This window comes from Tympanuchus pallidicinctus, unplaced genomic scaffold (genome assembly GCF_026119805.1).
Source record: "Tympanuchus pallidicinctus isolate F22 unplaced genomic scaffold, pur_lepc_1.0 scaffold29, whole genome shotgun sequence".
NCBI classification, from domain to species: Eukaryota; Metazoa; Chordata; class Aves; order Galliformes; family Phasianidae; genus Tympanuchus; species Tympanuchus pallidicinctus.
In genome coordinates, this window is record NW_026294746.1 from 1,939,207 (window position 1) to 1,962,534 (window position 23,328).

Genomic DNA, 23,328 nt, shown 5'->3' on the forward strand with positions numbered 1-23,328 from the left:
GGCTTAAATGTCTTCAAAAGCTTTAAGAAATCAGTAATCTCTATTAACTGGAGCCAGTGTACTTAGAACAAACATGTATGTCTTTTTGTTTTTCTAGTTAACTTCTGTATACAGCAACAGTGCTGAAATGTTGACCTTTCACAACTCAGAGTTTGCATGTTTCCCTGTTGCCATGCTCTTTACATGTCAGATTTCTCCTACATCTCTCCACTCCCTTTTACCTAAGCTTTCTTTACTGGCTGCCAACAGCTCTCAGTTCTATCCTTGCGTTACCAAAGGCAGTCTGTATTGTCAAGTGGATTGAGTGTGGGGCTACATGCCAGCATTCCTGATTGCTTATCTCAGCTATGGCACAGATTTGTCAGCCCTTGTGCAATTCAATTAATCTAGTTCCCAGTCTTTAAAATGAGGATGAGGACACTTACGTAACTATTGGAGATGTTTGTAATCAGCCCGAATAGTGAATGCCAAGCTGTGGCGTGCATTTCTCTATACTTATATCAATGGCTTCGTAATTTCACACTATTGATAACTGCTTATTTGTCACATTCATACAGCACTGTTTTCACCAGAATTTTAACGTTTCTGGTACATTTTTTTATTTCTTCTGAGGTTTGAGAGGTGAGAACAACTTTGTCAGAGTGAACTGTGCTATTCTGATCACATTCTCAGGGAGAGCATGCTCAGAAGTGACAGAAGACTCTTCTATTTCTCATGACACTTTGGTCTGCATAGGAGGGAAGAGATGTTAGCAATCTCTCTCTTATATCCATCCAGATCAGCAAGTAGAGCTATCATAGTTGCTGGTGAACCCGATCAGCTTGGAGCTGCTGTTGTAACTGTAGCTCTTTTGTAAATAGGGTAGGCTCAGCTGATTAGGGCTCTTATCTGATCTTCACTGGTTAATGAGGATAAGTGTTCATCAGGTCTGGAGTTTGTGCCTCTTACAAAATATTGAGCGCCTGCATGATGCTACTCTTCTTAGGGGAAAAAAACCTGCCACTTTATCTGTTAAGCATTTCAGTCTGTATGTTTGTGGGAAACAGTTCTCGTGGTGCTTTTGTCCTTTCATCTTTATTTGGACAAATTCACCCCCAAAGCCAATTCACTTACTCTTCAATTAGCTTTTGGAGTCACTAATTGGGTATGGACAGGCATGGGTAACAAAGGCACTGTGGCTGAGCACGGTTCTGTGTGGTGGAACATATTCTGCTGCTGCGTTTGAGATAAATGTCTTGACTCTATGGATCTTAGTGCTGCATTCCTTCCTAGCACCACGTTCAGTTGTTCCTTTGCAGTTTGAACATGCCTTTTAAGCACCTGAAGGCTTTGGAGTCTCCAAGATATTGACTTCATAGAATTGTGTATTGTTTCATCCACTCCTTGCATAGGGGGCCCTTAAGGTGCTTCAGAAGGAGGAGTCAAGAGAAAATTTGACTCAAAATAGCGTACTTCCTAAAAAGTGCTGTAGGATTTCCCCTTATCTAGCAACTACTTCCTCTTTTTCAAGTTCTTCCTTCTGACTATTGCTTCTTCCTTTACTGACTATCACTTCTGTAACTCCCTGCTTTCCTGGAAACATGCATTATGAAAAAAAAAAAAAAAGGAAGAGGGAAAAATCCCAAATTACTGCATTCTCACAGGGCATAATTTGTTCTTACTTTAAGTTTGCTGCAATCTACGTTCTAGTGAGAGACAGGTATCAGTGTGCGACTGTGAAGGATTGCTTATGTTGGCATAAAGTTTGTGACAAAGTTCTGATGACTTCAGGATCATCAGCTGGGGCTGACGGAACTGGTCAGAGTAAATACTGCAATCATCACTTGTTGATTTTTGTTTCATTTCTCCCTTGCTGAAAATCAGGTTCTGTATTAAGGACAATGGAAAATGGTTTCCTGCTTTTCAGGAGCTTCTCTCTCTGGTTGAGTGATTCTAGCGTCAAAAGGGAACGTGCATTCTTATGCAGGGATTTTGTCAGAAGGAATCTTTAACCACCGCGGTAAGAAACAGACACAAGTGTGTGCCAGCTGTGTGCTGGATGGGTGTGGGTGACGTGTGAGCAGCAGAGGCTGGGGTGGCAGTGTCTGTGCCATTGGGGCCGAGCCCCACCTGAGGGGAGGCTGCTGGACAAGTTAGTGTCACTCTGTCCTTTTTTAGCAGCCTTCTAGTGAAGAGTAACTCCAGTTCCACATAGTTTTCAAGTCTAAAAGTTATTAGTTCTCCCTGCCCCATCTGTGTGAGCTTTGTGCCATGTGAAACACGGCTCGCATTAGGATCTCAGCTCGGTTGTAGAACTGCGACCGTGGACGGCCGAGGCCGTCGAGCCTTGCTGAATGCCGCAGAGTTAATTAAATTTAGTTAATTTAATTAAGTGCCCGCTGGAAGCCCTCGCCACCCCGTACAGCGGCAATGCCGCCTCCTAGTGCGCATGCGCGGTGACACCCTCACTGTGCGCGGGCGCACGGCCCCAGCCTAACTCGCGCGCCGCGCATGCGCGCCGCCCCGCCCCGCCCCCGGGGCCGACTCTGCTGAGGAGGCGGGGAGAGGACGATGGAGGCGCGCAGGGTCCGCCGGCCCCGCTCAGTGCTTGGGGGCAGCCGTTGCCGCCGCCACCACCGTTACCACCCCCACCGCCGCGGTCGGCGCCTCGGCCTCTGAGGGAGCAGCGGGCGGGCAAGCAGCCGGGCGGGCGGTGAGTGCGGGGCGCTGAGGCGGACGGGCGGCCGCGCCGGGGGGAGCCCCCGGGGACAGGCGGGCCGCGGCCTCCCGCGGGGCTGCGTGCCGGGGCCGGGCCGCTCGGGAACCGCGGTGCACGCATCCCGCCCGCTTGCCGGGCCCGTTCTCCTTAGGGGAGGCTCTCGGAAAGCCGTCCGCGGGCGATAGGCGTACGGATAACTCCCGAGAACCCGGCGTTGTGCGAGCGGGGCGAGGTGGGTGCGCCCCGCTTTGAGCGCGAGCGGTGAGGAGGCGGGAGTTTCCCGAAGGTAACAGGTGGGAGGGCGCAGCCTGGAGCCTGAGGTGTATGTGGGGCCGCGGGGTCCGAAAACGAAGAGTTAACAGACGAACTTGTTTGCCCCGGGTGCGAGACACGTGACAGTCGTACTATCTCTTCTTTTTTCTTTCTTTCTTTTTTTTTTTTTTTTTTTTTTTTTTGGTAGTTTCACTGCTGTTTATTTTTTTCTGTCAGAGACTGAAAAAATGGAAGTGCTGTCTGCTCCATGCAGTGCTGCCTGCTTTCACTGCCTGGCGGGAGGGTTTGTGCCTCAGAGATGGACTTGTATGCATGTGAGCTCCATTGGAGTGATTTCTGAAGTAAAACATCATCGTTATAGAACCTAATCTACAGAATTAGAGCATTAAGCAGAGAGGGGATCAGTAGCAAGGCACAGCAAGTGTGGTGATGCCCCGTTCCTGGAGGTGTTCAGGGCCAGGTTGAATGGGGCCCTGGGCAGCCTGGGCTGGTTTTAAATGTGGAGGTTGGTGGCCCTGAGTGTGGCAGGGGGTTGGAGATTCATCATCCTCGAGGTCCCTTCCAACCCTGTGATTCTGTGGTGTTTGGATGCAGCGTTGTCCTTTCTTGCTATCACACAAATGTTGATAGTTAGGAGTTTTCAACAGCTGATGCAACCCTAAGAAACTAGCAGAATTGCTGCAGCCTTGGAGCCCTATAAAAGCAGTGTTTGGTTGGGATGGGCCCTGTGGTAACCCTCTGCTGTGATGGTTTAGGGCCGTGCATTTGACAGAGGGAAACTTCCTCACAAAACAGTCGCTGACCAGCAAAGCTCAACAAAAGGTTGAAAGTTCTCAGTGATTTGCAGTATTACGTTCCTTGTAGCTCTTTGGAAAGGCATGTTTGTGTGCTATTGCCTGTTATCTAACAGCAGAGAAGATCACGGTTTAAGATGTGTCTGCATAGCTCTTGGCCAACAGGATGTGGGTTACATCTGAATGGAGGTTTAGTAAAATTGCTTCAGACTTGTTTTTTAACCAGGATTCTTGCAGTAGATGTGGAGTGTGATTCCTTAATAATAGTCTAACAGGGCAGTAAAACATCTGGGATGTTCTGCTGTTCTTTCCTCCCATCTGAAGTTGGTTTCACAAAACCTCTCTGAAGCTGTGGTTTGTGACCATTTGTGAGATACATGACATTAAAAAAGAAACAGCTGGAGACTGAGAGAGAGGTGACTCAACTTGCTATTGCATATCACAATTTTAAACATTGAAGTGTTAACTTGCAATTGTCTTTTATTCTAGAATGCTGAACTCCTAAATCTTTTCTGTTTTTCTTAATTTGGGGCATGACTTTGAGCAGAGCAGCCTCTCTGCTAGTTTGTTGACTCGTGCTTTGTGTTTTTGGATCCAGTCCTGGGAGTTGGTCTGTGATGGGTTTGCCCTTATGTCAGATTGCTTATTTAATGAAGGTCTTATGAGGGGATGTTAATTAAACAGAACGTGGTGTAAGAGGCAGTTTAAAACGTTCTGAATCAGAAAGCATTACATGGGAGGAATATCAAGTTCTTAGGCTGCATGCAGCAGTAGATCTGTGCAACGTCTTACTCCTAGTTTTATTTTCTTTACTGATGGCATCTGTCAGATGAAGATTTTTCAAACAAACAGACCTTATTTATGGCTTTTGAAATACGCTGCTGTTTTTTGTGTCTCTCAGTTAAGGATGATATCCCGGCACAGGCTGGATGCACAGCAATTGCAGTTACAGAAAAAAAGTAACTTTGCATGAGTTTCTTTCACAGGTTTTGAATTTCCACATACTTTGCTGCAAGGATATGGAGCTATGTGAGTATCCCTGAGGTAGATGAAGCTGTATGAGTAAATTTGAGAGGTAAATTTGTAGGGGATTGGCAAGAGACGATGAGAGATTGCTCACTGCTGATTTGCACTCAGTATTTCTGGAACAGCTGAGAAGCTGGCATTGAGAACTAACAAAAGATGTAGTTAAACTTAGCTATTGAGTATCATTATCTAGGTTAATTCTGTGCAGACAGGGTTTCTTTTGGAAATACCTCATTGCTGATTTTGGTAATAAATAGCTTGTTGGTATCTGTTTGCTTTCTCCCCCTCTACCAGTTCCAGTGGCTGTTTTTTTTTTTTTTTTTTCCTATCCAGATTATTCTTGTGGGGGAGATCTGTGCCATGGATGAGGAATTATCTCTGGCATTTTTGTTGGTTCTAAGAAATTGAATGTATTTACTCACAGGGATTAACTTTGGCTCACTATAAACATACTAGTTATGGTTTATATTAGCTAAAAGCGTAGTGTGCTGGCAAAGACTGCTGAGATCTGTAACTCCTTACTAATCAGTAAGGAAGCAATGTCTGTGGAAGTCTGGGTATGTAAAGATGCTTGAGAAGCCTGTTTGGTCCCTGTGATGAGATGCACTGAACACAAGGGTTATCTGTTTGCTATAGTGATTTCTGGCTATAAAGAATAGTCCTGGGAGTTAAAAGTACAAATTATGGTACTGGATTTTTTGTTAGGTGTGTTGGATTGATAGGCCTGAAATGGCAAGTGCACTGCAAATGTGAGTGCTACAAACAGAAGGAGGATTAGAATCTAGTTCATTATTTGACTGTGAAAAGTATTCATTAGAATCCTGGTTGTCTGTGGGGAAGAAATATCAGAAAAGGCTCATTCATCTCTATCTTGAATCTCTGAAATTCAGTAATTAAAATAAAAACTGTTGAACGGGGCATTTCCCAAGTCGTGGTCACTGGTGGTGCCAAGCAAGGTGTAACCAGCAACCAAACACTGATATCTTTACAAGTGCAGGATCTTATCAATTATTACTGGTTGGGTCTAACTGCAGCTCCTGGTGACCACGTTGTCTCGGGGTGAACCTGATCTGCTGCGAGAGCTGTGCTGTGCTCTGCTGCCATTAGGTGATTACTGTGTCTGATCCAGTAACCAGCCGGTATTCCTAAGCGATTCTTCTCTTCTTGATGCTGTTGTTGCGTAGAAGTTGAGATACTGTGAAGCACAGTGCTTGTTAAATTGTTGATGTTTCTCCTTTTGTGTTAACCTTGCAGACAAATATTCTGAGTGTTCTCTGTTGTCAAAGTCTGTTTTAACAGTTACAGTAACTGTTCTGTACATGATACAGTGTGCCGAAAGCTGGTTGAGAAACATCTGCAAATGTCTACTGAGCCAATGTTTTTCCCTGGCTTGAATAATTTGAGGAACATACTGTTCCTGGAGGCTTCATCTGAGATGGGATTTGTTCACAGTTCGGTGTTTCTTTATACACTGGAAGTTGCCTTCTACTTTTATTGTGAGAAATTTTCTACTTAGTTCAAATAACGATGCAAACTTAAGTAAGGGATTCCTATTACTTTTGTAATACTGAAGTATTCATGCGTTGTGTTGCTTTTTACTCCTGCAGAATTGGAGTCTGCCAGCTGTTCATTGTCCTGTCCTTGTGCTGACTGCTGTGGGATGAAATATTTGGTGCTTATCAGGTTTCATTTTCTTTGGTTTGGACCATCTCTCCACTTTGTCACAGATGGTTCGAGATCTTCAGTGTTCTGCTCTGGTTTGGTTTTATCTCTTCTCAGCTTGGTATTAATCTCAGTTCTGTGGAGGACTGAAGTTTATTAAAGTTACACTGTTCAATTATTTTTTCACTGTGACATTTTTTTTCCTTTGTAGCTTGATGTAGTTTATTTTTTGTTGTTTCTTTGAGATATGCATTGATTAATAGGAGATTTTGTAGACTTTTCTGAATCTTGATTCCTAGCAAATATTTAATGCCCTTCTGCCTCTTTAGTCTTTAACATATATCTGTTTTTCTGGATGTAGCTGGAAGTGTGATGGTCTTGAACTAATAGTCCTCAACAGTTTTACGTGGAGACTCTTGTAAATCTAGGAGCACTGGAGTTTCAGCTCTGGTCTGTTTTTCCTTCCAGTGTCTTGTGATGACCTCAAAGAACTTCTCAACTGCCCAGATCTTGTTGAGAAGTGTCCACCAAACAGCATCAATTCATGCCTAAGAGCTCCACTAGCTTTGTTAATACTGGGATTTTTCTTCTCTCCCTTACCTGTCTCTTTTCCCCTGATGTTTTTCCACAGGAATTAAATTTTTCCCTCTCTGAGGTTCTTTCACTTCCAGTATGGAGATGAATCGGGAGAAGCTGTGTACCAGTAAGGCTGATGTGAGCTCGGATTCTGCGTATCATTGCTCAGCGTGTCATGATGATGAGGAGTGGAGCAGTACGAGCCGGGGGCGAGCCAAGTCACGAAGCTTGTCTGCTTCCCCAGCCCTAGGAAGCACCAAAGAATTCCGGTATGGCTTCTGTTTCTTCCCAGTTGCAAGAAAAATGGAAGAAATTTCAATATCCAGATCTTAGTTTTTACTTTTGGTTTTATATACCTGCAGTCTTGCTTTGAAGGTAACCTTAAAATGCACTTCAAAATGTTGTTAGTCCAAAGGGAAGTCAGGAAGGGGAAGGCTGGGGCTACACCAAGATCAGACCTGTAATCAAAATGGTACAGCTGTCCAAGCTGATATCTGCAGAGCTTGCAGTCTCAAAAAAAATAGCAGAGGCACACCTGCAGTTTTTTGTAAATGCTCTGACTGGAGCCGTAGTGCTGTGTACTGAAGGCTGTGTGAGAATTAGGGTTATATTGTAACATGAGGCAGCACAAATAAGCAGGTGCTTGCAAATCTAATCACAACACTGAGAAACGCCCATTTTTTCACTGAGCCAAATTCCTGGTGCATTTGCAATGCCCTTCGTCATGTGGACAGCTTGGATGGAACTTTTGATTTGGTGATCTTTGGACCTGTTGTAAAGGCTGGGTGGTGTGCTGTGCTAACAGTGAGTCTTGATGGCAGCAGAACTTTACCTTACTTGTATTGTGATCCAGCTTAAGGTTGAAGCATGGACAGAATCGCAAAGGAGTTGCTCAACAGATGAAATTCTCTTCCAGAGTTACTGCTTTGCTGGCAGGACTGCTGTTGCAAGGCAGCGGTGATGTGGGTGAGACCTGAAGATCCTGGGGAAGCTTTGTGGTGAAAGGAGGTGTAATAAAAGCCTTTCACTCAAGAGATTAATACTTAGAAATACTTGCTTTGCATAAGTAGCTCAGCTGATACATTGTATTTGGGAAATATTCACAAAGGACTGTACTGTTCTAGCTGCTATGTTATGTGTCACAGCCAATAGGTAAGTCTTTACATTAAAATTCTGCTGTGGAATGTCTTTTTCCTGCTCTGCTTAAATCTTCAGATGTGGATATTTGATGCCTCTTTGTAGGACAGGAGTTTAGCTAAAGAGTGACATGAAATAAGTACCTCTGGGTAAAAAGGACAAAAAAGGCAGTTAGTGGTGGAGGAGTGGAGCAAAATGTGGCAGGTGATTTTACCAGAGTATTGTTTAACTGTCCTAATTTCACATGTAACTGTTCTTAAATAGATTAAATATCTCTAATAACGTGCATATTTTCACATATTTCTCTTTTAATATAAATAAGGTAAACTTTTAACATGCTTAAATAACAGCTGTATGTGTCTGGAAAAAATGTTTGAACGTAAGTTAAACAAAACTTTAATGTATTTGTTATGGGACATTAAATAACGTTAATTATCATAATTAAAATCTTACACAAACATGTTTTCTTAGACATGGAAAAAATATTATGACTTGAATCTGTCGTCTGTTTTTGATTTTCTGTAGAAATCTGATGTGTGGGATTTCATAGCACAAGTGAGTCATCAGGCCAGGCTGAGCTACTGCACAGTATGCACTATAATAGGCAGAGCAGCAGTGATTTATTACTAGCAAGGAATAGGTTAATTACCAGTTCCTGTGTTAATTCAATTAAGCACAGGAAAGGCATATTTCCCACTTGATTTTAATGGAATAATTCTAATAGCATTTACTCGTTTCAACATGACGCAATGGGTTTTACTCCCATGTACAGATTTGCTGCAGGAGGAGGGAGCTGGGTAAGGCAGAACAGCTCTGACTTGCTCCTCATCATCTCATCCTACAGCCAGCAGCAGTCCTGTGTTCTGGGTGGCATTTAAGTCTGAGGATAAATGACCCTACAGATCTAATCACTTTAAAGATTAATACTGTATTAACTGTCATTAAATACATGAAAAAATACTGATTTTTCTCCATACTCAAAGAAATTGTTAAAGATCTGAGGCATTGGTTTCTAAGAAGGTTTGGTGTTATCTTGTAGATTTGTGTTGTAATTTATTTGATGAACTTTAAGTTTTGTCTTCTCTTTTTCCCTGGAATTTGAGATCTCTTGGAAACGAGATCTTGGATGTGTCGTGGCATTTCTGCTTTGCTTCACCATTGGCACTAAGGCTCATAGTTTGTAGGTGGTTCTTGAAAATTACTTGAAAATTACTTGAAAACCAGGCATTTTGTACCTTCCTGTTTGTTCCTCTTCTCCCCTATTGCTGGAGCTTCTAATTCAGGTTCAGCGCTTAAGAAAACTGTAAAATATTCTGACTACTGCAAAACATGCCCCTTGGCACTCATTAGGGAGTGATCAAGGTGCACTTCCTTGTTAGCAAGTTGGCATTTCTGATATACACTGGGAGAGGTAACGTTACTGTGCAATCCCAAAGTGCTATCATAAAAGCAAGGTGTGCTGAGCGCACTCTGTTAGCAGCGTGCTGCTTCCACTGGCAGCGCAGGCTGTGTGCTCCACCAGCTTGCTATGTGGTCTGTTTCTTTATGTGATGGAATTCATGCGTGCCTCTGAACGATAGAAGCCAAAAATGCCTGAGCTGTGCTTCCTGGCATTGTTTTCTCTTGATTAAAAAAGCGCATTAGTCTCAGGTTGGGATGTCTTTGTACCTTTCAGGGGATTCAATTAACCTCGCGAGCACTCCTCTGCTCAAATGGCTGAGCTTATGAGCCTGGTCTTTCTTAATAGTTGACTTTGGTAAATTTGGTCAGTAGCGATTGATTTCTTGTTTGTAAATTTCTGTGCTACCTTAAATGTGTAGACAAAATATTTTTGGTTATCTCTCACGTAGCATTTTTCCTTTTTGCTGTAGTGAGACCTTGAAAATAGTTTGTTTTTATAATTTGGAATTTATCTACAGGGTTTTTTTGTGTCCATGAGAGGCCAACATACTGTTCTGGTCTGTAATGTCAAGGAGATTTGTGACTAAACAGAAACTTTGACATGTTTGACATGAGTTCACAGAACCACCTTGATCTGAGGCTGTGGTCTTTGTGCACAGTGAAGTTTAAATGAATACAAGAAAAATAGATACTGGTACTGTGCTTGGGTTTAGAGCATGCTTGCCTCAGGAGGGCATGAACTGCGAGTGTGGCTTCAATTATAAAGTCTCTGTCAAGGAGGGAGATACAGGAGTTAAAATTTAGCTTTGAAATGTATGAGCTAATGTGTATAAAATTATATTGGCTAGTCACCCACCAATGGAAGTTTAAGAAATGGACTTTGTCCTTCATTGCCTACTGCGGCTCTTTCAAAGATGTTTGGTTTGGTTTTGGTGCTTGGGGAGCTAATTATCCCTAGCTGCCATCACCTTTATGTATTTCTTAACTTCAGGAGGACACGCTCCTTGCATGGACCATGCCCAGTGACCACGTTTGGACCAAAGGCCTGTATGCTGCAAAATCCTAAAACGATTATGTAAGTACCTGTCAAGCGACTGCCGTTATTCTTATTCCACGTGAAGGAAGATCAGCTTGATTTCCTGCTACTCGTCCCAACTCAGTGTTGTTGTGCTGGGATCTGTATTGCAAAAATTGACTTGCAGTTCAGATCGCACGTTGCCTTAATCTGCATGCTGAAAGGGCTGGTAGGATATAATCAGTATTTCTCTATGGTTTTATAGTAGTTTTGCCAGTTGGAATACTTCTCACAGGGCAACAGACATCAATCAGTGGAATGAATGCCCTTTTAACGTTATTAATTCATGCAGTGTTCTGATGATTCAAATGGAGTTTTTTCTCAGCACAACGGATCTATTTTAAGAAAAAAAATGAAGCATTTTGTATTTAAAATAAATAGAACAGAGCATGCAAATAGTTTGAAGTACTGGGGTTTTGTTTACATGTATTTTGCATAATCTGCAGTTCCTAAAATGTGGTCAACAATGGCAACAATAACAAAGCCTTTCCAACACAGCTGACAGTAAATTCCACGTATCAAACTCCCATATAGCAATCTAATTATGATGCTGAGAAGCTGCTGGTACCATTTTCTTTATTCCATAAAGAAAATTGTTTCTCAGCTACAGAAGGACAGAAATTATTATGGAAAATGTGAAAAAAGGTGGAGGAATGGCTGTGTGCACTATGCAGTCTCATCCAAGGGAAGCTTTCTGTTTGAATGAGTGGTTTGGATTTTAATATTTCGTCTGTGATGCTTTCAGTGTATGAATATAAGGCAAGGGATTTTTAGTCTCTGCTGGTAAAGTTACAGTGGAAATAAGGCTTTTTTCAGCAGATACGCAAACAGTTGTGTCCTTTTGTAAATTTCTATTTTATTGATTTGGCTTTCAGTTAAACTTAAGGTATTTGAATTCAGTATTTCTTCGCTTAGATCTTTCCCTAAGTCGCAGTGATTTTCTCAAAACACAGCAGTGGTGGCGCAGTGTTTCCTGCAGAGGTGTGGCGGAAGTCTTGCAGTACATGGGGATCTGAACTTCCTTCTTTCTGCCTCTTCTGAAGTTGGCGACTTCGTATGCAGCAGTTCACCTGCAAACCCAGCCTGCATTGCATGTTTACCCACCTGATTGTGCTGCATATGCTCCTCCCTGTGGGCTGAGCCAGCTTTGCACCATATAATGGCAGTGTCAAGATCAGTTGAGCACAGAGGCTGTAGGCGATACTGAACACACTGCCTGCCAGGGACAAGGCTGTGCAGTGTGCAAATAGCTGTGGAGGTTGGGGCACCCTCAGGTCGTCAGAGGAAAGGACTATTTGAAAACCGAGTTATAAATTACTGTTTTTACTACTTTAAAGGTTTTGTTTGTTTGTTTTATGGCTTCTAAAAACAGCCGTATCCTTTTTGGTTGTTTTTTTCCTTTTCTACAGCCACTGGTAATATTAAACTCTTCACTGGAGGGAAATGTAACAGAAAATCTTTTTATGTAAGGGCGTCAGTTAATCAGGGTCTCTTTAAGTCACAGTGTTGAGCTCTGCTGTCTGAAGGCTGTGAATTTTCTGAAGTGAATTTTCTAAATGTGAAGCTTCAACTTTTTCTTGTGACTGTTGGGAAGATTTAGCTGGATGGGATTTTTTTTTTTTTTTTTTTTGAGGCAGAAGTTTCTTAAGAATCAGTAAAAACCTCAGCACAGCCTGGTTTTTTTTGGAGCTGTTGTCTTTGCCTGACTTCTGGAAACGAACATGAAGGTCTTAAAGCATGTTGTGAACAATTTTTCAGTTAGAGCTACATGGAATTGGTGAGTACAGCTAAAGTAGGCAGATTGTCTTTTTGTTGGAAGGAAATCTGTTAGTTCCGGGCTCATTAGGTGAAAAGCAGTGCTGCAATCTTTAGTTCTCTGCCAGCTTTTACAAGGCAGTCTGATTGTGCTGAAATGTATTTTCGGCGTGGTTTCCATGCACGTGTTTTTTGCCTTTGAGCAGTATTTAGATTTGAGGAATTTGATCTTATAAAATGTTTTCTGAACAAAATTATGCTAGTCTACAGTTTCTGCTCTATGTAGAATGTGAACATTTTTCATAACAGCAAAATGAGCAGGTTATTCCACCTCCGTTACCATCATCTGTTTTGCATTAACTCTTGAAGTACTAAATCCAAATCTCTAAATTTGGCTGTTCAGCATGGATACTAATCTACTTTGCTTTACGGATTATATCTGCACCTTATGGAAAAGGATGAGATTTCATTGTATGCAAAATATAGCAGTAAAATTGTGTAGCTCAGCAGCGGATCCAAATGAAGAAGGAAAATACATCTGTGTGTTCCTAAATAATGGTGTGTGTTACAGAGCAACATGAAGCTGAGTGAGTTTTTCTGATAGGAAGAACTGCTACAGACTTCCTAGAGTAGAGGTTATGTACACTTTGTTGTAGTGTTGAGGCTTCCCTTGAGGATGTAGTACAGATATGTGTCTTAATTATTGAAATATGTGCCCTTTTCTGGGGATACTGTAGTTTTGAATTCATTCTTATTTTTTAAAAATTGCAATTTGTTTCTGCATCTGCAGACTTCAGGCTGTACTGGGAAAACCGTGACTGGATACTGAAATCAGTGAAATCTTGGTGGAGGAAAGTATTTATTGGTTTCACGAGGGGAGAAGGCATCATTAGAATTATATCCTTCTCTGTATTGTCTCAGCAGTGTGTGGGATAAGATGTATGTTTTTACCTGGCCAAAATGATGTCAAAGCAAAAGGTAGTAACAAATTTTTGTAAATCTACGGGCGCTGCAGTGCATCTCTGCCCCTTCTTTCAGTTACTCAGTGCTTTGTCCTCTGTTTTTCCTTTATAGTGACATTTTCTGATTTAAAAAGATGATGTTTTTAACCTAACAATCCTGAAGGTTTGTGTTACATTCTGTTCTCTTCTCTAGGCACATTCAGGATCCAGCAAGCCAGCGGTTGACATGGAACAAACCTCCCAAGAGTGTCCTTGTTATTAAAAAAATACGTGATGCCAGTCTGCTGCAGCCTTTTAAGGAGCTCTGTGTGTATCTTACTGAGGTAACAGAATCTAAATTCGGGGTTTTTTTAACCATGATGAGAAATCTTACATCTAAATTATTTTCAGTTATTGATTCTGTTAAATGTGAAATCTGTAGAGCTACGTAGTGCAAACAAATCATCAGCACAAACAGGATTGCACTGGAAGTATTAAAACTTGTTTCAGAGGAACAGTACTTGCAGGGAAAGTCAAAGCTGTTTCCTTCATACTGTGTGCAGATCTGAATTGTGAGACATAGGACAGCAAATGTAATACTTAGAGCCTCGAGTGAGCAGAAATGTTTACTGTATCATGTAATTCCAGTTCCAGAGCTGATTTTTATGTATCAGATGGCCTATGTATGCTGCACATTTCTGGTTAGAGCTAAGCCACATGTGGTGTATTAAGAATAATAGTGAAAGAAACTCCTGCAACCCAAAGATGCAGATCACTTCAATAAAAATAATGTGTTTTTGTGTTTTTAACTGATTCAAATTATGGAGGGAATCAAATACTTCGATACTTAAGAGGTTGTTAACAAGCTGATCTTACCTCCTTTTAGGAAAACAACATGATAGTGTATGTAGAAAAAAAAGTATTGGAAGACCCTGCTATTGCAAATGATGATAATTTTGGACCAGTGAAGAAGAAATTTTGTACCTTTCGAGAAGGTATGGTAACGAATCCTTGAAAATAAAGTTGAGGCATAGCCTTTATTTGTCTTAATGTCTCCTTGGTACCGGATCAAGGTTGTGAAACCAATCTGTCTCTTGCAAACTGTTGTTAATCTTAACTTGTAGTGTTTTTTTGGCATGGTGCACATATCTTACATCTGGAATTTGACCTTTGACAGAACATGATTCAGAACTTGTATTTAAATATATCTTCCAGATTATGATGATATCTCCAATCAAATAGACTTTATCATATGCCTGGGAGGAGATGGGACCTTGCTTTATGCTTCTTCGCTCTTCCAGGTTGGTCTATTTTAGAAATAGGCTTAAAGGCCTCTTTTCTTTTTTAAAATATTTGAAGATAATTTTTTCTGTTGTTGTCAGAAACTGTTTCATTGTTGATTCCTTTTTTTAATCAAGCATGTTTTACCCTGTACCTTCTGAAAACAGCGCGTATGAGCTGCTTAATTTAATTATTAGTTTTTATTATGAACAGTTGAAGTTATGTTAATAGTCAAAGTATTTACAGGCAATTAGTTGAAGTATGAATTGCTTTTATTCAGTAGCTTTTAAATTCTTTTCTTTATTGATAGGGTAGTGTACCTCCAGTTATGGCTTTTCATCTGGGATCCCTTGGATTTCTTACTCCATTTAATTTTGAGAATTTTCAGTCCCAAGTCACTCAGGTTATAGAAGGTAAATTTAAGGAGACAAGGTGTGGTGTTTCTTCTTGTTACATTTTCTGTAGCTTTTTCCAAGACTGGTTAATTTTCTTAACCAACTCATTTAGGTAGTCCCGTAGTCACAAGCAACTTACACTTAACTAACAAAAGCATTGTGTTGCCCCTTTCAATTTCTGCTCTCTGTGCTCTTTTGTAAAGAAAAATGGATAAGAAATAACTTTGTCCTAGGAGGAGTAAGCAAGTAACAGAAGACAGCTGGGAAGTGTTTGGTAGTTTGTTCCTCTAAGCAGTGCAGTGCTTGAAGAGTGAAAAGTCAGGCAACACTTGAAACAATTGAAGAAATGTTTTGTTTCTTTGATAGGAGATGGATTTAAATTCAAAGTAAATTTCTGAAAAATATATATAAAATTCTCACACTACTGGAATGTTTTCTTTCAGTGTGTTTGTAATGCCCTTGCTTTCTCTAAACTAAGCCACAGTCTCAGTGAGGATCACATGAGCCTAAGTGTTTTCTAATGTTGATGATATCCATGTGAAACTTAAACATTCTTTTAAATTGTAAGGGAAGAGAGGAAGATTCAGATTTGATTTGATTTTTGCTCATGAATACTGAAAATCTGTTTCGAGCTTTGCCTAGATATAGACAGTGCTCTTGTGAATGATGCTGGGATCATTGCACAGGGGATAGGTGGATGGTATTTGATACAGATTGGTAGTCATTTCCTTTTTGTTTACTATAGTAGCATATCATTCTTGTGTACTTTCTCCTGTATCTCAATTCTAGGCAATGCAGCTCTTGTTCTGCGAAGCAGGCTGAAAGTGAAAGTGGTAAAAGAGCACAGAGAGAAGCTGACGGTACAGAATGGCATAGAAGAAAATGGAGTCGTGCCTACAAATATAGAGAAAGAAGTGGGCAAGCAAATTATGCAATATCAGGTCAGTGTTCCAAAAAAGCCAGAACCTCAAAAAAAACCCCTGATACATGCTCTGTAATTTGCTGGATGTGTGCTTTGTCATCACTTTACCATTTCCTTACAGTAGCCCAGTAGTGTGGGAGAGATGTGCTACGTACACCATGTTGGTACAGTACACAGCACGTGCACTAAGTCATGAGAAAATGATGCACCTCGTTACTTTCTGCAGCCATCAGTGCTAATATTGTCATTTCCTACATTGATATTTTACTTCTACTTTGTAAATAAATATGTAGCTCGGAAAAGCTTAAAGACTTTATAAGCAGAAAGGAAAACCCCACACATTACTAGTAACTGTCTTCTGGTAATACTCTGAATTCTTAACATCCCATAATTAGATAAATAAAAATCCTTCAACTGACAACAAAATTTGACAGGTACTAAATCAGGGTGAATTTTTCCAAGATCTGGAAAGCATGTTTCTGCTTGTCATTTAATCCATTCCCAAGTCAACAGTGGTGATATTTGATGTTATGGCAGGTCCTAAATGAAGTTGTGGTGGATCGTGGTCCTTCTTCTTACCTTTCCAATGTAGATGTCTTTCTAGATGGACACCTGATAACAACAGTGCAAGGAGATGGTGAGTTTGCTTCTTGAGCTAAACTGCTTCTCACTTCATTTGTAGACTGCTGTAATTATTACTGAATGCTGTTTTTTTCACATGGAAACTAAATCTCAAGCTTGAGTCCACTGAGGTTGCAAAGAATAGGAAGGTCTTGCATTGTGGAATGCATAAGTTATCAAGGAATCATTCAGTGTTGAAAGCTTTCTGTTTGTGGACTCATGAAAGCAAGTGGCAACTTCTTTGGGTATAATGTTAGATGAAGGAATAAGAAATAGCTCAGAAGATATCTGGAATTTGTTGAATGATTGAAATCTTGTAAGAGATATAATAGAGAAGTTCATCTTAAAAGCTGCTAACCTGTAATTCTTACAGACAAATGAATGTTTCTGTTACCAAAAAAAGTGTAACCTGGGATTTAGAAATTTATGCAACTTATGTGAGCTCATAGGACAAACATTCCAGGCCAGGATTAGAAGAGTTTCTGATTTGTGTGCTTCACAGAAGAGCTGCAGGTTAATACAAGCTGATGTTGTCTCTGCTTCATTTTCATTAACAGTGGTGTTTCTTAGATTTTTTTTTTCCCAATATAACAGCACTGGTTCTGATGTTAAACTAAGTGAACTTTTTGCTTCTTTCACAGGAGTCATTGTCTCCACACCGACTGGTAGCACTGCATACGCAGCTGCTGCAGGAGCTTCTATGATTCACCCAAATGTTCCTGCAATAATGATCACCCCAATCTGCCCTCACTCATTGTCTTTCAGACCTATTGTTGTTCCTGCTGGAGTGGAACTCAAGGTTAGCTTTTATTAGTTCTCTTTTCAAATTAAAAACTTCTGTAATAACCGTGCAAACCTGGCCAAAATGGACGAGTTTAGGAACTGCTGTGTATCTCCTGTGTTCTTTCATTTGGACCAGATCAAGTCTGGGTGAAAGAATAGGTCTTTGCTTAAAATAATATGCCTGCTAGGAGAAGACTTCACTTTGCTTTCTTTTGTGTAAGCTTCTGCAAATTTGAAGTATGTTTGTATTCTGACAAAGAAAATACTAGATCATTTTTGCTAAAGTGCATTTAAACCCAATAGAATTTGAATGAAATTACTTTCAACAACAAATATTTCAGATTTTGAGTAAATAAAGATACTCACTGATTGTTTTTGTTAAGGCTGTCATGTAGGAGGGGGAAAAAAAAGCCTGTAAAACCTGAATATGGAGTTGACTTAATGTAAATTCTGTACTCAGAAATATAGATTTGGGAGCTGAAGTTCAGTTTTTCTCTTTCAGATTATGCTCTCCCCGGATGCCAGGAATACAGCATGGGTTTCATTTGATGGAAGGAAGAGACAGGAGATATGCCATGGAGACAGGTAAGATCTTCCTAGATTGTAGCATTTCTTTAGAAGTGCAAGAAGTACTGATTCATACACTTGTCTCAGAACTGTTGAATTTCTTCTGTTATTTTAAATCTTTGAAAGCAAATGAATTAGTAAGACTGAAGCATGTAATACTTGGCAAGGAGGATGGACATCTTCAGAAATTTCTGTAGATTTGTCTAGAAGATCTTAGCTTAAGATGTAAACTAGCAAGTGTTGGTATAAGCAGTGGCTTTGAACGATGCCGTATGGTTTAAGCCATGTTAGCTTCGTGAATGGCAGTGGCCATTTGCAGTTCTATTAATATTGAGTGAGCAGAATGCAATTGTTATGTGAAAAACGTGGTGACTCGTTGCAAAGGGAGGTGATTTAAGGCCTCTGTGACAGAGGTAGGGATATTTCTTCTCTTCCTGTTTGACACTGTCTTGAATTGATTGAAAGATCTGTGGAACAGATCAAGAGACTGATGGGGCTTCAAGCATCACATTTGGCATTTGGTCCTTTGTTAGAAGCAAGACTTCATAGTCATGTTGCATATTGCTGAAACTTGAAATTTCAAGGCCAAGGCGGTGGCTTAAATGTTCCCTTGCCTCAGTGCTGCGTGTGTGAAGGCCATGCAGGATGTCAAGGAGTGGGTTCTCACTGTATCAAAAAACTATTGTCCACGCTGTTGTTTTATTGCTTGTTTACACTCTGTTTAGATGTGCATGTAAATTGGTTTCTGATTTCACCCAGTTTGCTGAACGTAGCACTAGGTTGGCTAGTGAATAAGAGAGAGAGAGATTAAAATGCTCTTTGTTGCCACTGACTGACCTGAGGTATTCCTGTGTTGTTGCAGTATTAGCATCACTACCTCTTGCTATCCCCTTCCTTCGATCTGTTTCCGAGATCCTGTGAGCGACTGGTTTGAGAGCTTGGCTGAGTGTTTACACTGGAATGTTCGGAAGAAGCAAAATAACTTTGCTGTTGAAGAAGAAGAATTTTGAGTGTCTACATCTAATGACTCTGGGAATGGAAAGTGGCAGTATCCCTTCTACATGCTTGATTTGTTTTGTTTTATAAGTTTTTGCTGACAGGTGTGGTTGCCATCTCAGACACATACGCAGTGCTATACTTTATATCAGTCTGATCTGCTGATGGTTGGAAATTGTTTTGCTACTTCCTATCCAGCAGGAATAGAATGGAAGAAGTGAGGTTATGATTGCTGTAATCCAGTTTGAATTTTCTTTAAACGAGCAATTGGAAAATGGGTTATTTCTGATTGGTATGGACTGCATCTTGGATGTGATTGTAACATATAACTTACCACTAACGTGGTAGGCTGTATGTAGATATGTAATAGAAAAATGGCAGTAGGAAAGAGGCATTAAAATAGTCTGTTTACTTTGGTATGTATGTAATTCCATTTGTTAAGAATTCTATGCACATGAAGGCTCTACAGAAATTGGCTTGAAAAAAGAAGTGCTTTACTCTTTTATCTGGCTTAGATACAACTTGCCCAGAACACCTCTCCATCAAAACAGTGCTTAACATACTTTCTTCTTTCTTGCAAGTGTGACAAAAACTGTGAATAAGGAACTCCTATCACGAATGTTTTTATTAATAGACAAATCTAGGGGAAAAAAAAGGTTTATATAAGATAGATATCTATCTTGTGTCCAAGAAGAATGTTTTTTGAGTAGATGGAACTAGGGAAAAGAACTCCACACATTTATATATGTAAATAACACATGTGCAAACACATGCATACGCACAGTGCCCATTTGTCTGAACAGTGTTTGACCCTTTGCTGTCAGCACTGCGTAAATATCACCAACAAACAGCATGGACAAGCATTTAGCTTGGGCTGAGTTGATTATTTCAGTCATCTTCACTTTTCTTGCTGAGCTCTTGTTTGTAGCTCTGCAGTTCCTGTTGGGGGGAAACATTAGCGTGCTTATTTTTGTTTGATGCTCTGGAACAAATGGTAACATTAGGGACTGTATAATGATAGTGATAAAAAATAATAGTGAAAAAAGCTCCAGATATTTGAGAGGAATCTGGAATACTGTATTGCCTAGTGCTGCTGTTGTCTTGAAGACAACAGTGTCCTGTACTAGGCCTGAATGCCCTCAAATTCCACAGGTATTTTCCAGTTCTGGGTGCTCAGTAATACAGTCAGGGATACTGCATTGGTAGGCTGATAAATGGGAGGACACATTCCCAGCAGAGTAACAATGGTGCCTTCAGCACACTCAAGATATTCTAAGTCTCGTATGTACTTTTTTAAGATGCTTTCAAATGTTTCTAACTTCTCTATGTACATATTTTATTGTATGTGCTTTTATGAAAAAGAACAACAGCAACCTAGTTTGGGAAAAAAAAAAAAGAAGGGTTTGTACTGTAATTTAACTGAAAAACTCAAACCCACGTATAATGTTTACATTTATGTTCTCTGTGGTGCAGTCTCATGGTCACACATCTGAACTTCAGCATTTTCGCGTCGTTGCTGCATTGGCCGTTGAAGGAATGGACGTGATCAGTTGAATTTAAGCCTGTGTCATTGCACTGTGGGAGAGGGAATTTCTTACTGAACGAGGTGGGATTTCCTTGAAGGTGGAGCGAGAAGCAATGATAACTTTTCATGGTTGTTTTATGTCGTACACGTGGTCCAAAGTGGTAGTGGGAAATGTATTGATTCCCAAACTCTGCCTAACGTGCTGTGCTCTGATGGTTCAAATAATGTCTCTTATGTTGTGGATGCTGCCCTAGTCTGTCTAATTTTATTAATCGAGATGAGAGCACTTTTCCATAAAAGAGGAGCAACCTTTAGTTAATGAGAAAAATCACAATGAAATGATGTTAATATAAATTCAGTTTGTAAATTTTGTAGGATAGAATATTGGTTTACTTTGGTCTAAACAGAAGAATTTTGTGATAACCTGGAGAATGTCAAGATTAGCTTTTGACATTTATCTTTCACTTGAATCTGCAGTAATTGTTTTATCACTGTTTTGATGCTGCTTACGGGTTTTCTAGGTGGGGTATTCAGTTATTAAATAGCTGTTTACTTTTTGAGCTGTGGAATCATCCAACTTTTTGCTTTGAAACTATTCTTTTATTTAATCATGCAATAACTGAGAGGAGGCACAGGGTATAGTGGCTATAAAAGTCTATTGTTTAATGACAAATGAGCAGAATACCAGGCACACGAGGAAGGTGGAAATCATTTGGTAAAGGTGAGGTAAAATTAATGAGCCTTATCTATCTTATTTTTTTTGTGAAGATGAAACTATATTCAGCACTTTTTATTTATGCTTTTATAATAGTAAAGCTTTCATTGATTAAACTGCAGAACTTTAATTTGCAGAGTGCACATTCATGAGCTGCAGACAAAACGTAGCTAACTACTTTCTCTAAATTAGATCTGCTGGAGTTGTCCTTAAATTTATCACATACTGCAATGGAATTGCTGGCTTTGAGGCTTCTGCAGTTTTGCTATACAACTTTTCCTGCTTGGTAACGATGTTACTTGGATCCCTGCTCAGCCTAGTAGAGCTACAGTCACTGACCACAGGAAAGTAAGTCATGAGATGGCTTCAGTCTGTTGCTTTTTCTTCAGGAAAACACCTTTGATTATAATTATGCTAGCTTCATATAAAAACACAAAAGAAATTGTGTTAATATGTTACAAATTATCTAACTGTACAAAGTCCCTTTTCAAGGCCCTTAATCTGCAAACCAGCAATTTGCAAGCAGGCTAGTAAAGTTTGATCAGCACTCAAGGATTTTGCATTATTTAAGTGCTTCAAGTGTGGGTGTTGTGTTCTAACTACATCTGAATGTGCTAAAAGCTCTAATGCAGACTTGGTAATATTGGCAATAAGAGTAGCTTACTGAACTGGTTTAAACTGTGACAGTAGAACAGAGTTTTGCTGATTATGAATGGTATTTCTAATAGAGGGGTTGGAAATATCACTGTACCTATCAACCCTTTCCAGACTACAAAGGGCCAAAATGGAAGCTTGGAAATTGATGTGTTTAAAAAACAAGAACAACAACGAAGTCACTCTCTATTAAACTTTAAAAACCAATGTAGTACGGTGTAAAGCAGAGTGTACTTAATTTTTAAGAGGAAAAATTCTGTTACATATTGTTAATGCTTTGAAACTTGTTTTAAATATTGCTGAAAACAAATATTTTTCAATCCTTTCAATAAAATCTTTTTGTAAAGTTGAACTTGTTTAACAGAATTTTGACTTCTGAGGACAGTAAGTTAGGTGCACACAATTACTTGCTTGGAAGACAAATATTCAGTGTGGGGTTTTGGTGCATTGTCTCATGGCACAGTAGCTTCTGTTTTCTAGACGTATGTAAGGCTGCTGTGATTGTGTCTGTCTGATGCAAGACTTTTCCCAAAAGTTTCAAAATAAAAGCTTCCGGATTTGCTGTGCAAGTTTAAAAAATAAATAAAATAAAAAATCTTCCCTCCAGCTAATTGGGCTTCATTAACTAATTTTATGAAGGTCCAAAAGTAGAAAAGTGAGTGAGGAAATAGACATGGGCAATAATCTGAGATAATCTCAGATATCTGGATATATAATGAACTTGAGTGAAATTGTAGTTTAAATGCCCATTCTGTCCTCTCCTTTGCATGCTGTGATCAAGTTCCAGACACTTTTTCCATAAAACTTATGGCTGACAATTATGATTAAATGTTCTTTCATGATTTCATAATGTAATCTGTAACCTATTCCAACAACTGATGCAGGCCAAATGATTGACAAACGTATGGAGATATCATATACAGGTAAATATAGCAGCTTTTAAATGGAATTTATTTGCTATCTGAGGTGCTTTAGCAAGAGTTTTCCATCTTATGCTTGGCTAGCTACAAGCTCTTCCAGTCTATAGCCAAAAAGATAAGCCACCATTTCTGTGACAATGGCACTCTATTGCCTATGCAGGAGGCAGGGAAATAGCAGTGCCATTATTTTGCAATGAGGACAAAAAAAAGCATGGTACAAGCCTTCTTTTTTCAGGTAGTTTTGGCCAAGTAAAGACCTTCTGCAAAAAATAAGTATTCCCTTATTGCTACTGCTGTGGGCAAGACCTGCTGCATGCTGGCTTATTTTAGAAAAGTACTGAATATGCTTAATTGTTTTCCTCCATTTCAGCAACAATACATAGTCACATTTGGACTTGTGGAATGAAGTCACAGCCATCAGCTGGTACTCTCGTGCTTTCTCTTGAAAGTGCCAGCTGTGTGCAGGCTGACCATAGACCATTAACCTCTTCGTGTCTCCGTTGTGCTGCCTATAAAATGTGTTTTTTGCCAGTATTTTTCCCATCCTAGTCTCAGCTCTTTATACAAGTCTTGAGATCCTCCCTACAAATTTCCCTACAAAGCTACAACAG

General features: G+C 40.1%; 1 protein-coding gene across 3 annotated transcripts; it reads left to right on the plus strand.

The window, feature by feature from the left end:
- The first annotated feature begins 2,540 nt into the window (after window positions 1-2,540).
- On the plus strand, window positions 2,541-22,006 carry NADK (NAD kinase). Of its 3 annotated transcripts, XM_052691885.1 has the most exons (12): window positions 2,541-2,692; window positions 7,085-7,298; window positions 10,559-10,642; window positions 13,553-13,682; window positions 14,225-14,333; window positions 14,554-14,639; window positions 14,930-15,032; window positions 15,804-15,955; window positions 16,474-16,573; window positions 17,199-17,356; window positions 17,843-17,925; window positions 18,770-22,006. In XM_052691885.1, exons 2-12 carry the CDS (start codon window positions 7,126-7,128, stop codon window positions 18,915-18,917), a joined length of 1,326 nt encoding a protein of 441 aa, XP_052547845.1. In that variant the 5' UTR covers window positions 2,541-2,692; window positions 7,085-7,125; the 3' UTR covers window positions 18,918-22,006. The 3 variants fall into 3 exon arrangements, with proteins under 3 accessions (XP_052547845.1, XP_052547847.1, XP_052547848.1); XM_052691887.1 differs by lacking the exons at window positions 2,541-2,692; window positions 7,085-7,298 and adding an exon at window positions 7,787-8,181; XM_052691888.1 differs by lacking the exons at window positions 2,541-2,692; window positions 7,085-7,298; window positions 10,559-10,642 and adding an exon at window positions 11,813-12,419.
- Window positions 22,007-23,328: the final 1,322 nt, after the last annotated feature.